This window comes from Lontra canadensis, unplaced genomic scaffold, assembly GCF_010015895.1.
Source record: "Lontra canadensis isolate GAN:19392208 unplaced genomic scaffold, GSC_riverotter_1.0 scaffold24, whole genome shotgun sequence".
Lineage (NCBI taxonomy): Eukaryota > Metazoa > Chordata > Mammalia > Carnivora > Mustelidae > Lontra > Lontra canadensis.
The window spans coordinates 17,071,958-17,087,248 of record NW_022631018.1 but is presented as its reverse complement, the minus strand read 5'-3'; the positions used below and the strand labels follow the sequence as shown (position 1 = coordinate 17,087,248).

The 15,291-nt window shown below is 38.1% G+C and overlaps 1 protein-coding gene across 2 annotated transcripts in view; it reads right to left on the bottom strand.

The window, feature by feature from the left end:
* Nucleotides 1-15,291, bottom strand: part of RGS7 (regulator of G protein signaling 7) — a 492,581-nt gene that overhangs the window by 77,015 nt on the left and 400,275 nt on the right. For both annotated transcript variants that reach the window (XM_032862939.1, XM_032862938.1), the window contains exons 8-9: nt 15,082-15,158; nt 14,894-14,975 (exon numbers count right to left, since the gene is read on the bottom strand). In XM_032862939.1, coding sequence (XP_032718830.1) covers nt 14,894-14,975; nt 15,082-15,158 — 159 coding nt within the window. The remainder of the gene's footprint in view (nt 1-14,893; nt 14,976-15,081; nt 15,159-15,291) is intronic.

Below are 15,291 nucleotides of genomic sequence, written 5' to 3'. Positions count from 1 at the left end.
GTTAGTTTTTGATGTAGTGTTCCATGATTGATTGTTTTTCTTTCTTAGCTTCCCTATCCCTGTTTATATCACATTTCTGTTCTTTCCAGTTGTCCACTTTTCCCATTAGAAGTCTTCGCTTATTCATCACTTTTTTTTCAAATTGCTCATCTGATTATTTCAATATCTTTGACCTATTTGAGTCTGATTCTAGTGTTTGATCTGTCTCTTCAAACTGATTTTGTTGCTGTTGTTATTATTATTATTGTTACTACTATCATTATTTTTACTATATCTGCAATTTTTTCTTGAAAGCCAGACAAGATGTACTGGTAAAAGGAATTGAGGTAAAGAGGCATTCAGTGTGTGGTTTATGCTTATGTGACTAGGGGTTAGGCTGTGTTTACTGTTTTCTGTTTCTGTAGTTATCAGAGACTAAGATTTTCTCTGAGGTGCTTGTTTTTACCTTCCCTGTTGTCTTAGGGAGACAACCCATGCATCTTAAACAAGACCTGAGATGTGCAGTTTCTTTCCTTGTAATCCCCTGTTGTCACTTAGGAGCCCTACTGATGTGGTGGTTATGCCTGGGTGAGAAGAAGCATTCTACGGCTACGATTAGGTCTTGGTCTTTTAGGGGGCCCATGGCCCCTGGGCTGTGACACTTACAAGGTCTTTCTCTTGGTAAGGAAGGAAGGCTAGCGAGGGGCTGGAGTTGAGCATTTCCCTTCCCTCATGTTGATTAGGTTTTGTAAAACCTTGGTCAGTTTGGCTCTTTGGAAACAGTTTCTTTTGAAGGCAAGTCTTTTTATGAAGATGAGAATGTTCTGGGCATATTTAAAAATGGTTCCTTTTCCCTTTCCTCTGTGAGAAGCAGGAGGGGATTTTTCTCAGATCCTTGCAGTGTGTGAACCTACTAGATCTTCTGGAGGTAAAACTTACAAGTGTGGCGCCTGCCACTAACACTGGAGTCCCCTGGAGTGGTCGCTGCCGAGCTTGTCTACACTGAGCCTCCAGCAAGGTGTCAGTGAGAGCTCAAGTCTTCTTCCCCCAGATGGGTTCCTGTAGAGGCTCCTGCTTCTGCGATTCTGCTCAGGTCAGTTGGTGATTTCTTGTAACCACTGATCTGCCTCTCCAGTTTTGAGAATAGACACTGGTTTGCCCTGAGACAGCATTCCCTGATGGGTCTAAGAACGACGGTTCATTTTCAGCTTTTTCTTGTTATGAGAACGGAAGTACAGCTTTCAAGGTCTTTGTATGCCGGACTGAAAGTCTTGATTCTTTTTTCAAAACTACTGTTGTTTTTTTCTTACTATATATGTACATACCCATTAATGTCTAATTTTAATACTACCTGTGGAACTGTCTGTCCATCCTTCCATCCAAGTACATGCCCATCTATTACTTACTCCTCCACAACAACCAAATAACTGACCTTTGGGCCTAAGATGGTAAGACAGTATGAAATAAATGGTAACAGTATGAAATAAATGGTATTTATACCAGTATGTACCATACCAGTATGAAATAAATGCCATTTATTTCATACTGGTATGGTACAGTATTACCTTTTTAAAAATCTTTGCAAGCTTGATGGTAGAATATATAAGCATTTTTCATTATATTTTTATTTCTTTGACTTCTTCTCACTGATTTACAAGTTCTATATTTGTTAGAAGATTACTGTTTTGCTATATGTAACATGGTATCATTTACCTTGTTTTCCTATTTTATTTGGTGGTGTGTTTCACTTTTGAACCTAAACATTAAAGAAATTAAATTGATGGTTTTGTGTGATAATTAAAAGTCGGAAAGAACTAAAGTTGAAGCATGAATATAACATCAGTGAAAGCTATAAACTGAGTATCAGAATTACGGATGCGATGATGAAGTTAGCCACATGGAAGGTAATTTAACACTGTTCTATAATGAGATATTATATGGTAATGGAGATAAATGACAACTACACACAATAATATGAAAAAAAATCTCATATAAAAAATGTCGAATGCAGAAGAGTGCACCTGACGTTTCCATTTATATAAAGATTACAAGGAGGCAAGCTGGTGGAGGGAGTAGACTGGAATGGTCACGAGGAGGGCTCTGGGGAGCTGCTAATGTTCTGTCTTTGCTTTGCTTTGCTTTGTTTTGTTTTGAATCTGGATGCTTGTTACATGGCTGGGTTCCATTTGTGAAAATTCATTGAGTACTTATGCTTTATGCAATTTTCTATATGTATTTTATACTTTACTAGAAGTTTAAAAGATACCTGTCCCTTTTCCTTGCACCGGGTTTCCCTACCTCTTCCCCAACAAAGTGTGTCAAGTTGGTGTGTCCAGCAGGATGTCCGCAGGAGTATTTGTGATTGTGGTCTTGTGCTCTCCAAGTATAACTTTGGAGCTCCCACTGGGCAACTGTGAATTTCCAAGGTTAGTGGAAGGGTGACACATTATATGTGCCCAATTTTACCTCACAACGGACACATCTGAATACGCCCAGACTTAAAATGGCCTATGTTCCCTACATTACAGTTCTTTCAATTAACTCTTTAAGTCAGTGTTAATTAACTTGGTAGGGGGAATCCTTTCACAATGTATACACAAATCAAATCACCATGTTTACACTTTAAATATCTTATACTCTTAGTTGTCAATTATACCTCAATAAAACTGAAGGAATATAAAAAACAAATAAAACAAGATAAAAACAAAATCAGTTTAAAGGCCACAAGCTGGCTCCACAGAAGGGCTGTGGGGGGCAAGTGTGGCTGTCTTTCATCCCTTAGACCCAGAACATCAGCACTGTTTCATTTTGAAGAACCGTCCACTGGATTTCCTTTTTTTCTCTAGGATGATTTTATTTCAAAAACCTTATTGTTCCTTTCTATTTATTGGATCTCAGTCAGAATCACTCAGACCTAACCAAATATGGAGCTTCTTATGCAGATCAACCACTTCCTCCCCCAGACACCCTTGAATTGCATGTTTTAATAATTTTTACACACACACACACACACACACACACACACACTTCATCAGACTGTTTCATACTGACTTATTGGAAGAAAAAAATGTATAGAGAGTTCAAGCACTCTTCCTGAATTATGGGACTATATGTAAGGAAGAAGAAAGATTAAGAAATCTTTCAAATTGATAACGAATCCTCCTTGCACTTGTTGCTTTCCACTGACAAACCGCTCCTGCATCTGGGCCACAATTAACCTTAACTTAATGAGTTTCAAAATTCATATGAGAATCCCAAAACATCCCTCAAACTTTGTCCTACATCTATAACTACTGGCATTTCCATCTGGATGTTATGTTGTCACACTCAGCGCACCCTAAAACAAATTCTGTATTCCAAATGTGCAACCACCCTTTAGAAAAATCCTTTGCAAACTTCATACTTCCACAATTTCTCAATTACTCAATTCAAAATTTCACATTAATTTTTGCCCTATAAAATGCAACATTTAAGCACTTAAGATATATTCTCTGCTCCTCAAGACCATGATCTGACAAATATTAAAAAAAAAAAATATTCTGAAGTCAGTGTCAATGAAAGCAATAAAATGCTAATATGCAACTGGAAGTCAACGCCAAAGCAATCAGGCAAGAAAATGAAATAAAAGGCATCCAAGTCAGAGAAAGAAAAAATTGTTTCTGTTTGCAAATGACATGATTATACATAAAAAATCCTAAAGAATCCACAGACACACACAAAAACCCTGTTAGACCTAACCAACAAATTCAATAATTTGCAGGATTCAGTTACAGGATAAAAATTAAATATACAAAAATCAGTACTGTTTCTACACACTAACAATGAATTATTTGAAAAAGGAATAAAGAAAACAATCCTATTTATAATAATATCAAACATAATAAAATCCTCAGGGAATAAATTTGAACTAATGAGGTAAAAGATCTGTACACTGAAAACTATAAGATGCTGATGAAAGAAATCGGAGAAGACAAAAATAAATGGAAAGATATTCTGTGCTCATGGCTTGGAAGAATTAATATTCTTAAAATGTCCATACTGTCTAAAGCTATCTGTAGTTTCAATGTAATCCCTATCAATATCCCAAAGACGTTTTAGGAGAAATAGAAAAAACAAACCTAAAAAACATATGGAACCACAAAAGACCCCACGTAGCCAAAGCAATCTTGAGAAATAAGAACAAAGCTAGAGGCACCACACTTCCCAATTTCAAACAATATTACAAGGCTAGAGTAATCAAGAGAGTATGGTGTGGACGTTAAACAAACTGAGGGTTGTTGGGGGTGGGTGGGTAAAAGGGATAATTGGGTGATGGGAGTGCACTTGAAGTAATGAGCACTGGGTGTTGTATTCAACTGATGAATCCCTAAATTCTACCTGTAAAACTAATAATACAGTATATGTTAATAAAAGCAACAACAACCACAACAAAAACCAGACATACAGATCAATGGAACAAAATCAAGAGCAAGAAATAAACCCCATTCAGGTAGAATCAACTAATATTTGACAAGGGAGCCAAGAATACTCAAAGGAGAAAAGATAACCCCCTCAATAAATGATGCTGGGAAGATTAGATATTCACATGCAAAAGAATGAAACTAGGCCTGTATTGTACACCACTCACAAAAGTTAACTTGAAATGGATTAAAGCCTTAAATGTCAGACCTGAAATCATAAAACTCCTAGAAGCAAACATAGGGAAAAACTCCTTCCATGGGTCTTCCAGTGATTTTTTTGGCTATGACACCTAAAACACAAGCAATAAAAAAATCAACAAATGGGATTTCATCAAACTAAAAAGCTTCTACACAGCAAAAGAAACATTCAACAGATGAAAAGACAATCTGTGGAATGGGAGAAAATATTTGCAGACCATATACTGGATATAAGTTAAAATCCAAAATATATAAGGAACTCATACAATTCAGTAACAAAGCAACAAACAACTCAAATTTAAAAAGGAAGAAGATTTGAATAGACGTTTTCTCAAAGAAGATATCCAATGGCTAACAGATACATGACAAGATGCTCAACAGCACTAATCATTTGGGAAATGTAAATTAAAATCACAATGACCTATCACCTCACTCCTATTAGAATGTTTATCATCAAAAAGACAAGCGAAACAGTATTAGAGAGGATTAGAGAAAAAGTATCCCTTGTACACTGTTGGTGGGAATGTAAACTAGTACAGACACTATGGAAAACAGTATGGAGGCTCCTCATGAAATTAAAATAGAACTACCACAGGACTCAGCAACTTCATTTCTGGGTGTACATCTACTGGAAAATAAATCGGTGTTCTGAAGAGATATCTCTATCCCCATGTTCATTGTGGCATTATTTATAATAGGAAGATATGGAAATAACCTAAGTGTTAATCAACAGATGAATGAATAAAGAAAATGTGGCATGGGGCACCTGGGTGGTTCATTTGGCTAAGCATCTGTCTCTGGCTCAGGTCATGATCCCAGAGTTCCAGGACTGAGCCCTGCATGGGGCTCCCTACTCAGCAGGGAGTCTGCCTCTCCCTCTCCCTCTACTCCTCCCCTGCTTGTGCTCATTTCTCTTTCTCTCACTCACTCTCTCTCAAATAAATAAAATCTTTTAAAAAATGTGGCATATATTAAACATACACTGAAATATTATTTAGCCATAAAAAAGAAGGAAATCCTGACATTTATGACAACACGGAGAGAACTTGAGGGCATTATGCAAAGTCAAACAAATCAGATGGAGTAAGATTGTATGATTTTGCTTATACATGAAACCTAAAAAAAAAACCAGACTCATTGATACACAGAACAGGTAAGTGGTTGCCAGAGGCATGGAGTGCATGTATATGAAGGAAATGGGTAAAGGTAGTCAAAAGGTTTGAGGTTTCAGGGGTAGAATTTAGTGATTCATCATTTGCATAAAACACCCACTGGTCATAACATCAACTGTCCTCCTTAATGCCCTTCATCCAATTACCCCACTTCTCCACCCACCTCCCAGCAATGCTCACTTAATCCCCTATATTTAAGAGTCCCTTATGGCTTGTCTGTCTGTTTTCACCTAATTTTATTTTTCCTTTTCTTCCCCTATGTTCATCTGTTTTGTTCCTTAAATTCCATGCATGAATGAAACGATATGGTATGTCTTTATCTGACTTATTTCATTTAAAATAATACCCTCTAGTTCCAGCCATGTTGTTGAAAATGGCAAGATTTCATTCTTTTTGATGGCTGAGTAATATCCCTGTGTGTGTGTGTATGTGTCTGTGTGTGTGTGTGTACACATCTTATTTATCCATTCATCTATTGATGGACATCTGGGTTCTTTCTTTGGCTATTGTGGACACTGCTGCTATAAACATTGGGGTGCACATGCCCTTTTGGATCATTATGTTTGTATCATTTGGCTAAATACCCCATAGTGCAGTCATTGGGTTATAGGGTAGCTCTATTTTTAACTTTTTGAGAAAACTCCATACTGTTTTCTAGAGTGGCTGTACCAGTTTGCATTCCAACCAACAGTATGAGGGTTCCCCTTTTTCAGCATCCTCATGCCAACATTTATTGTTTTCTGAGTTCTTAATTTTAGCCATTCTGACTGGTGTGAGGTGGTATCTCATGTGTTTTTGATTTGTATTTCACTGATGTTGAGCACTTTTTCTTGTGTCTGTTAGCCATTTGGATGTCTTCTTTGCAGAAATGTCTGTTTATGTCTTCTGCCCATTTCTTAACTGAATTTTTTGGGTTTTTGGGGTGTTGAGTTTGGTAAGTTCTTTATAGATTTTGGATACTTGCCCTTTATCTGATATGTCATTTGCAAATATCTCCTCTCATTCCATAAGTTGCTTTTTGGCTTTATTGATTGTTTCCTTTGCTGTGCAGAAGCTTTTTATCTTGATGAAGTGCCAATACTTCATCTTTTCTTTTGTTTCCCTTGCCTTTGGAGTCTAGCAAAAAGTTGCTGTAGCCGAGGACAAAGAGGTTGCTACCTGTATTCTCCTTTAGGATTTTGTTGGATTCCTGTCTCACATTTAGGTCTTTCATCCATTTTGAGTTTCTTTGTGTGTGGTGTAAGAAAGTGATCCAGTTTCATTCTTTTGCATGTGGCTAATTTTCTAATTTTCCCAACACAATTGTTTTTAAGATTTTGTATATTTATTTGCCAGAGAGAGAGAGAGAGCGTGCGAGAGCACACAAGCAGGGGGAGCAGCTGGCAGAGGGAGAAGCTCCTCATCAAGGAGCCTGATGCAGGACTCGATTCCGGGACCCTGGGATCATGACCTGAGCCGAAGGCAGATGTTTAACAGACTGAGCTACCAGGGGCCCCCAACACAATTTGTTGAAGAGTCTGTCTTTCTTCCATTGGATATTCCTTCCTGCTTTGTCAAGAATTAGTTGACCATAGAGTTGGGGGTCCATTTCTCTTTTCTGCCACATTGACCTATGTGTATGTTTTTGTGACAGTACCATACTGCTTTTTAAAATTTGCATATCATTGATTTTTGCTGTAATATTTATTATTTCTCTTCTGCTGGGTTCAGGCTTTATTTGCTCTTCTTTATCCAGCTCCTTTAGGTGTAACGTTAATTGTATATTTGAGAATTTTTTTGTTTCTTGAGGAAGGCATGTATTGCTGTATACTTCCCTCTTAGGACTGCCTTTGTTGCATCCCAAAGGTTTTGAACTGTCCTGTTTTCATTTTCAGTTGTTTCCACGTATTTTTTTTTAAATTCTTCTTTAATTTCCTGGTTGACCCATTCATTCTTCAGTAGGATATTCTTTCACCTTCTTTCACATTTTTTTTTTTCTTGTGATTGACTTCAAGTTTCATAGCACTGGTGTCTGAAAATATGCATGGTATGATTTCAGTCTTTTTATATCAGTTGAGACCTGATTTGTGACCCAGTATGTGATCTATTCTGGAGAATGTTCCATGTGCACTTGGAAAGAATGTGTAAATTCTGCTGCTTTAGGATGAAATGCTCTGAAGATATCTGTGAAGTCCATCTGGTCCAGTGTGTCATTCGAAGTCCTTGTTTCCTTGTTGATCTAGTTAGATGATCTGTCTATGGCTGCAAGTGGGTTGTTAAAGTCCCTTATTATTATTCTATTATTAACAATGAATTTCTTTTGTTATTAATTGGTTTATATATTTAGCTGCTCCCAAAGTAGGGACATAAATATTTACAACTGTTAGATTTTCTTGTTGGATGGATCTTTTTATTATGATACAGTGTCCTTCATCTCTTATTACAGTCTTTGGTTTAAAATCTAGTTTTCTGATATAAGGATGGCTACTCCAGCTTTCTTCTGATGTCCGTTAGCATGATAATTTGTTCTCCACCCCTTCACTTTCAATCTGGAGGTGACTTTGAGTCTAAAATGAGTCTCTTGCAAGCAGCATGTCGATGGGCCTTTTTTTTTTTTTTTTTTAATCCATTCTGATGCCCTATCTCTTTTGACTGGAGCATTTAGTCCATTTATATTCGAAGTATTTTTTGAAAGATATGAATTTAGTGCTATCATAAGATCTGTAAAACCACTGTTTCTGTAGACTGTCTCTGTTGCTTTCTGGTCTTTGTTACTTTTGGCCTGTCTCTCCACTCAAGAATGTAGGTTTCACCTTGTAGGTTAAGGATGTCTTGTCCCAAGCTGCTTTCAAGATCTTCTCTTTATCTTTGAAATTTTCAATAGTGAAATTTTCACTATTCTATGTCAAGGTGTTGACCTATTTTTATTGATTTTGAGGGGGTTCTCTGTGCTTCCTGGACTTAAATGCCTGTTTCCTTCCCCTGACTAGGGAGGTTTTCAGCTATAATTTGTTTAAATAAACCTTCTGTCCCTCTCTCCCTGTCTTCATCTTCTAGGACTCCTATTTTCCAGATATTATTTCGCTTTATGGAATTGGTGGGTTCTCTACATCTTCCTTCATGACCTAGTAGTTTTCTTTCTTCTTTTCAGCTTCCTTATTCTCCATCATTTTATCTTCTATATCATGGACTCTCTTCTGCCACATTTTCCCTCATTTTTGTGGCCTCCACTTGGGACTACATCTTGGTAATAGCATTCTTAATTTCAGTCTGATTAGATTTTTGTTCTTTCATTGCTACAGTAAGAGATACTCTAGTATCTTCTATGTTTTTTTCAAGCCCAGCTAGTATCTTTATAGTCTTTTAAAATTCTAGTTCAGACCTCTTATTTAATTGATCAAATCCTTGGCCATGAGTACTATCTCCTATTCTTTCTTTTGAGGTGAATTACTCCATTTTGTCATTTTGTGCAGAAAAGAAGAGAAAAAACAATAACAATAATGACAAAAGAAAAAAACCCAAAACAAACAACGAAAGATAAAGAAACCAAATGAAAATCTAGATCCCAAAAAAAGAAAGAAAAACTTCTCATATATGTATATGTATGTGTGTGTGAAATAAAATAAAATACAATGGAAGTTAACTATATATATATATATATATATATATATATATATATGCACACATACATATATACACAACTTCAGTAAAAATAAAAATTTAAAGAGTTGGAAAAGTTAAGAAAAATAACTGAAAAAAAAAACGCTACATGACTAAAAAATAAAAATACGAAGAATGGTATGTATTATTTTTCCCAAGAGCTGAAACTTTGCAGCCCTCTAACATACCTAAACTTGGTACAGTGAGTTGTTTGTGCTAGTCTTCTGGGGGAGGGGCCTGTTGCGCTGTTTCTCAGGTGGACTTGACCTATGGCAAAGGTGCCTCCTGTGGACATACAGGGCTCAGTGCAAGAGGCTCCGGATTCCACTAGGTGGCGCTGTTTTACTCCCTGAAGGCTTTCAGCTCTGATGGGAGGGATGAATATGGTTGCGCCCCACTAGCCAGCCCTGGGAGCTGAAAATTTGTGCCTCTCACAGTTCAGTGAGCCCTCACAGGAAAACAATCAAATGCTCTTGTCTCCGCAGTTTCCATCAGAACTCTGTTCACCCGGCCTGTGACCAAGCATTGTAATCTCAGGCACAACAGAGTTCCAAGATTCCAAATTTTATGGACTCTTACCGAGTGGACACATGCTCTTGCTTCTGGGGCAAGGGATGGGTCTTGCCACACTTCTGCCCTTTGCTGGCCCCTCCCAGGAAAGTGGCTGCACGACTGTGCAGTGGTTTGAAGTTTATGGCAACACAGAGCAGAAACCTTGCACCTAGACTGTTCTCAGCTGGCTTCCCCGATCCTACGCCTGGGAACTCTGATGCCCTCATTCTTCTTGTGACCTCCAGGGATCCTGCGACCACAGTGTCACACCTGAGATTTCATCCTGCTTTCCCACCTGAGCACCTTTAAGCCAGGGACCTATGGCACTGTAGCAGATTCCTAAGAGCTCCAATTTTGCTCTCCTCTGCTTCCAATACTTGCGGTAGCCTCCTTCAGCAGGCTCCTTCCCCACCACGGTATCTTTAGTCTATCACCCTGGATTCAGTCTCTGCACCTCCTACCTTCCAAATGGTGGTCACATTTCTAATTGAAGACTTGCAGCATTCCTTTTCTCAGATCTCCAACTGATTTCTCAGGTGTTCAGAATGATTTGATAACTAGTTGTATCCAACGTCCAAGACACACCTAGGGTCCCCCTACTCTGCCATCTTAAATCTTCCCCTTTGAATCACTATTTTTGCACGGATAGATACCCAGTAGTGCGATTGCTGGGTCGTAGGGTGGCTCTATTTTTAACTTTTTGAGGAACCTCCATACTGTTTTCCAGAGTGGCTGCACCAGCTTCCAACCCCACCAACAGTGTAAGAGTGTTTCCCCTTTCTCTTCAACCTCACCAACATCTGTCGATTCCTGAGTTGTTCATTTTAGCCATTCTGACTGGTTTGAGGGGGTATCTCGTGTGTTTTTGATTTGTATTTCCCTGATCATGAGTGATGTTGAACATTTTTTCATTTGTCTGTTAGCCATTTGTATGTCTTCTTTGGAGAAACATCTATTATTGTCCTCTGCTCATTTCTTAACAACTGGATTTTTTATTTTTTGGGTGTTCAGTCTGATAAGTTCTTTTATTTTAAATTAATTACTTTTATTAACATATAATGTGTTATTTGCCCCAGGGGGATAAGTTCTTTTTTTTAATTGTGATTTTTGTTTTCCAGTTGTTTCCACATTGGCCACCCAGAATGCAACATGGGGTAAACTAATAAGCCACATTCCAACTCAACATAGTTAAATTTCCAAAATATGGAGATAACTTTTTTGGGTCCTCTTAACCTTAAGGTTACTAACCTCTAATAATTTCATAATTTTCTTACTTATTTTTGACTTTGACCCTTCACTATTCACCTCAACTATAATTCAATCACACTTCCTTTTTTTTTTTAAGTATGGTTTCTAGAACTGAGCATAAAACTCTAAAATTGAGTTCCTTAGCATTATGACAAGCATGATTTTTACTTCAATTAAATTAGTCTCTAAAACTCTATTAATATAGACTATGAAAGCACTAGCCCTTGAGGGGGCTTCATAAAAATACTGAAACATTAAACACACAGATTAACACAAATTCCAAATTACCCTTGACATTTACTACAATTTGGTGTATTTCTCCCACTGTCTTCCTGAGTAGTTAGTTTTTGATAATTCTATCTGGAATCCCTAACAACTGAAGAGTCCTTCTTGGTGTTAATGACTTTGTTTATTTATTTTCCTGGAATAGACACTGGCATACTCAGAGAAGCTAGATTTACTTCCTAATGGTATTAAGTGCAATTGACTGATTATGCTGTGTTAAGTGACCCAATGGTTTTTTAAAAAGTAAACTCATATTACGTTTATTTTCCACATCTTCAAGTGGATATATACTATACAAGACAATATACAATATACAAGATAATATACTATAATATTTTAAATTAATTTTTAAAAGTATACCTTTAAAGACTCCCTATCACATTTCTAGCTGATGGCTTCCAACCTTTTTTTGATTAAATAAATGCCAGAGTAAAACCAGATGAAATTAAAGCAAACCAAACCCCACAATGTAGCAGATCACCTTGAATTAATAAAAGTGTCATGAGGATTAACTGTTCCCTGTTTTTTTTTTTTTTTACTGAAATGTTATTAGTAGGATTGTATGAGGAAAAGTAAAATAGAAAGAGTCAACAAATATGACTATTAAAATAACTCCATGTCTGGTTTTCGAAAACAATGATACTTTATATATTGATGAAGTCAAGCCAATCTAGGAAAAAGTAATTTTATAACTTAAAAGCCTTTCAGTTAAATTGTGTTATCAATCTGTGAAATTTGAATAGAGGGTTATTGTTTTGTCTTTTTAATTCTAATGGGAATATCGATCTCCAGATTTTAAGGCTTAGAGCAGTCAGTTCATACTTTTATGATTTGTCTTTTCAAAACCAAAATAAAAATCTTTGTGATCTCTTCCATGTAGTAATAATTTATATCAACTAGATTTATTTATACCTTAATAAAAAACTTAGATTATTCTTGAAACAGTATTTAGATTACAAAGATGATCCGATCTGAATATAGGAGAAAGTACTTAGTGTGGCCCAAACTACCGAGACGGGTCCCACATCCGACCACACTGTTCTCCATATGGCAGTGGGGCTCCCCTGGATCACAGCTGTGTGGCCTACAGTGTTTGAAAGAGAGCTTGAACCCTGGGCTCTTGAAAATAGCAAAATGAATGAAAAAAGTATATCCAAAATCCATGAGTAAAATGTACGAGTAAAATAAACCTATAATAAGACACCTATAGACACAGCTATATCACATGTGCGCTACTAGGAACTCTTCATCCCTTCTGTTTGCAGAATGGAGTGAGGGCATCACTCTTGCTGCGGCTGCTTTCTTGAACTGGAGCCTGGAGCCACCCTCCTTTCCCATGGCTCCCTTCCTTTGGGACTCAGACTATGAGTAGGAGATAGTTGGTTCAGGTTTGGTTCCACTACTACTAGCTGGGTGGACATGGGCAAGTCACGCAAACCCAATGACCCTCCGTATTTTCCCCCAGGAAACAAATGAGCAGTCCTATCTGTGTTAAAGTGTTTGTGACCATGTTTGTAAAATGCTTCCACTGGAGGTGAGTTTTAGGATCAAGAACTATATTCTAATCAACACTGCATGGAGTAAAATGTCTGGCAAGTACCAATACAGAATAAATGGCATTTTCGTATGAGGATGCACAGGCATGCTGTGTTTTAGGAGGTTCAAATATGGCTTTTGATGGAAAGAGTAGTTGGTCATCATGCAGGCAGATGACTACCGGACTGATACATTAAAAAGTTGGGAACAAAGGATTATCCCTCAGAGAGTTCAAAAAGTTTCAGAGGTGGACAGAGAAGAGACCCTTTGAAGAGGAGAGTCAACACAATCACATCATCCCGGTAAGCTAGGCGGTAAACGTCAAGGAAGGCCATGTTGTTGTAATTCTCCCACTGCCGAAAACTCGGACCCAGATTCCAAGTTCCTAAAGAACAGCCTAAGTAAAATGGAAAGTGTAAGGAGACCGAGAGTTCAGAAGTAAAAGACTGAGACCAAGAGAGATCCCACAGATTAGTTTCCTCAACATCTGCACCTGCTATCATCAGGACCTAGAAGTTGAGTAAAGGGAGATCGAGGCCTTGGCTTCAGGGTGGTTTCTCCCTCAGGGTGCTCCTTAGGAGGATTTTCTGATTAGGAGCCTAGTGAACAGTGCAGCAGGGGACACCGTTGGAGAGGACTCATATGGGCTCCTTGCTGCAGGGAGACACAGAGGACGGGGAACAGCAAAAACAACTGTGAACAGGTTCTGCCTCCAACAGGGGCACAGAGAGGGTCTGAGACCATCTGAGTGACTTGTAGGGCATGGAGCAGAGGAGAAGGTTGAGGTGGGGTCCATTTACATGCTCTGTGAGCTGGCACGTTTGCCACGGAATGAATGCAGGCAGTGCAGGAAGTCAAGGCGCGAGTTCTCTGAGGTTGCCGCAAGGATGAAGGCTATCAAAGCTGAACAAGGCTGGAGATGGGCCACCAGATATCCAGGGGCATAAAGTGGATAAACACAGGAACATAATGTATGGATGGATTTCTAGAGATTGCTTAAACAAACAAACAAGGCAAATCCTGCTTTGTATTCTTGCAACAATTATCCACACGACCTCACAATCCTTTCTCACCATGGGCAACAAAACTTGAGCAGAATATTGAGCAGGGAAGCCAGTAATTCTAAGTCTAATCTTTGGGGAATTCAAAGAGAGAAAATTTCATCATAGAATTTAACAACTGCTTTGCTATCTGAAATTGAAACACACACATAGATAGACAGAAATCTTTGGAAAGCAGACCTGTTTTGGTCTGATCCTGAAGATAGCTGAGAGGAAAGTTCTTAAAATATTCTCATTGGTCTTGATTTGCCTCATGCTGTGACCCTGATATTTATTCTATATTTATGTAAATATTATTTTCTAATGTCCTGTCTGTATTTGAAGAAATATAAAGAAAACAAACACATAATATCAAAATAGAAATACGTGAGATTAGACATGTTCTCTTATGATGCGCATCGACAGTGTGGAATTCCTTGCACAAAGTTTTCCGGGATTAATCAAGGACATTCATTATTAGTTACTCGGAGTCGCATGGTTTACATAGGACTTCTTTGCTGCAGTCTTGTTTCTTTCAAGGGTAGTAAGGTATCAGGGACCTCAAAGGCCAAGAGTGATGCTGTGGTGGGGAAATGCATAGCTTTATAAATTAAACATTACACTACTGAATTCTGGTTATGTGACACGAAAATGGCAGTCTTTTCTTAATGAAATCACCAAGATTTGGGGCAGAGTGATGGGGCTACTCTCACTTTTTCAGGCATCCTTCAGTTTCCAAAGGCTCAGATTATGAACTGGAGAGGACATTGGCACATTTGCTTACCACAGGTCTGTGGACGTCCCAGAACGCTCGCTCCTGGCTATCAAGGATCTTCCTTTCAATCTTGTCTCGCTTCTTGTCCACTCTGTCAACATCGTAACAGTGAATAATAAGTCAGGTTAACTGTAGCACCTCTCTGGACAAAAGGCTACAACTTGAACAAATTTTCCAAAAGACTCACAAGGACTCACTTTGCTTGTGCTTCTGCTTGCATAAAAATGAACTCCCACTTCCGAGCAAAGGCTCTCTGAAGCCTGGCCAGGCTCTCCTGAAAAATATACCACAGGTTAAGACGTTCTGGCGCTCATCTTCGCTACTCACTTCTCATTTATCAGCTGTATAAATTTATCAAGAAAACAACCACAGAATTTCTGAAGTAGTAAGTGTACTCTGGTTCTGAA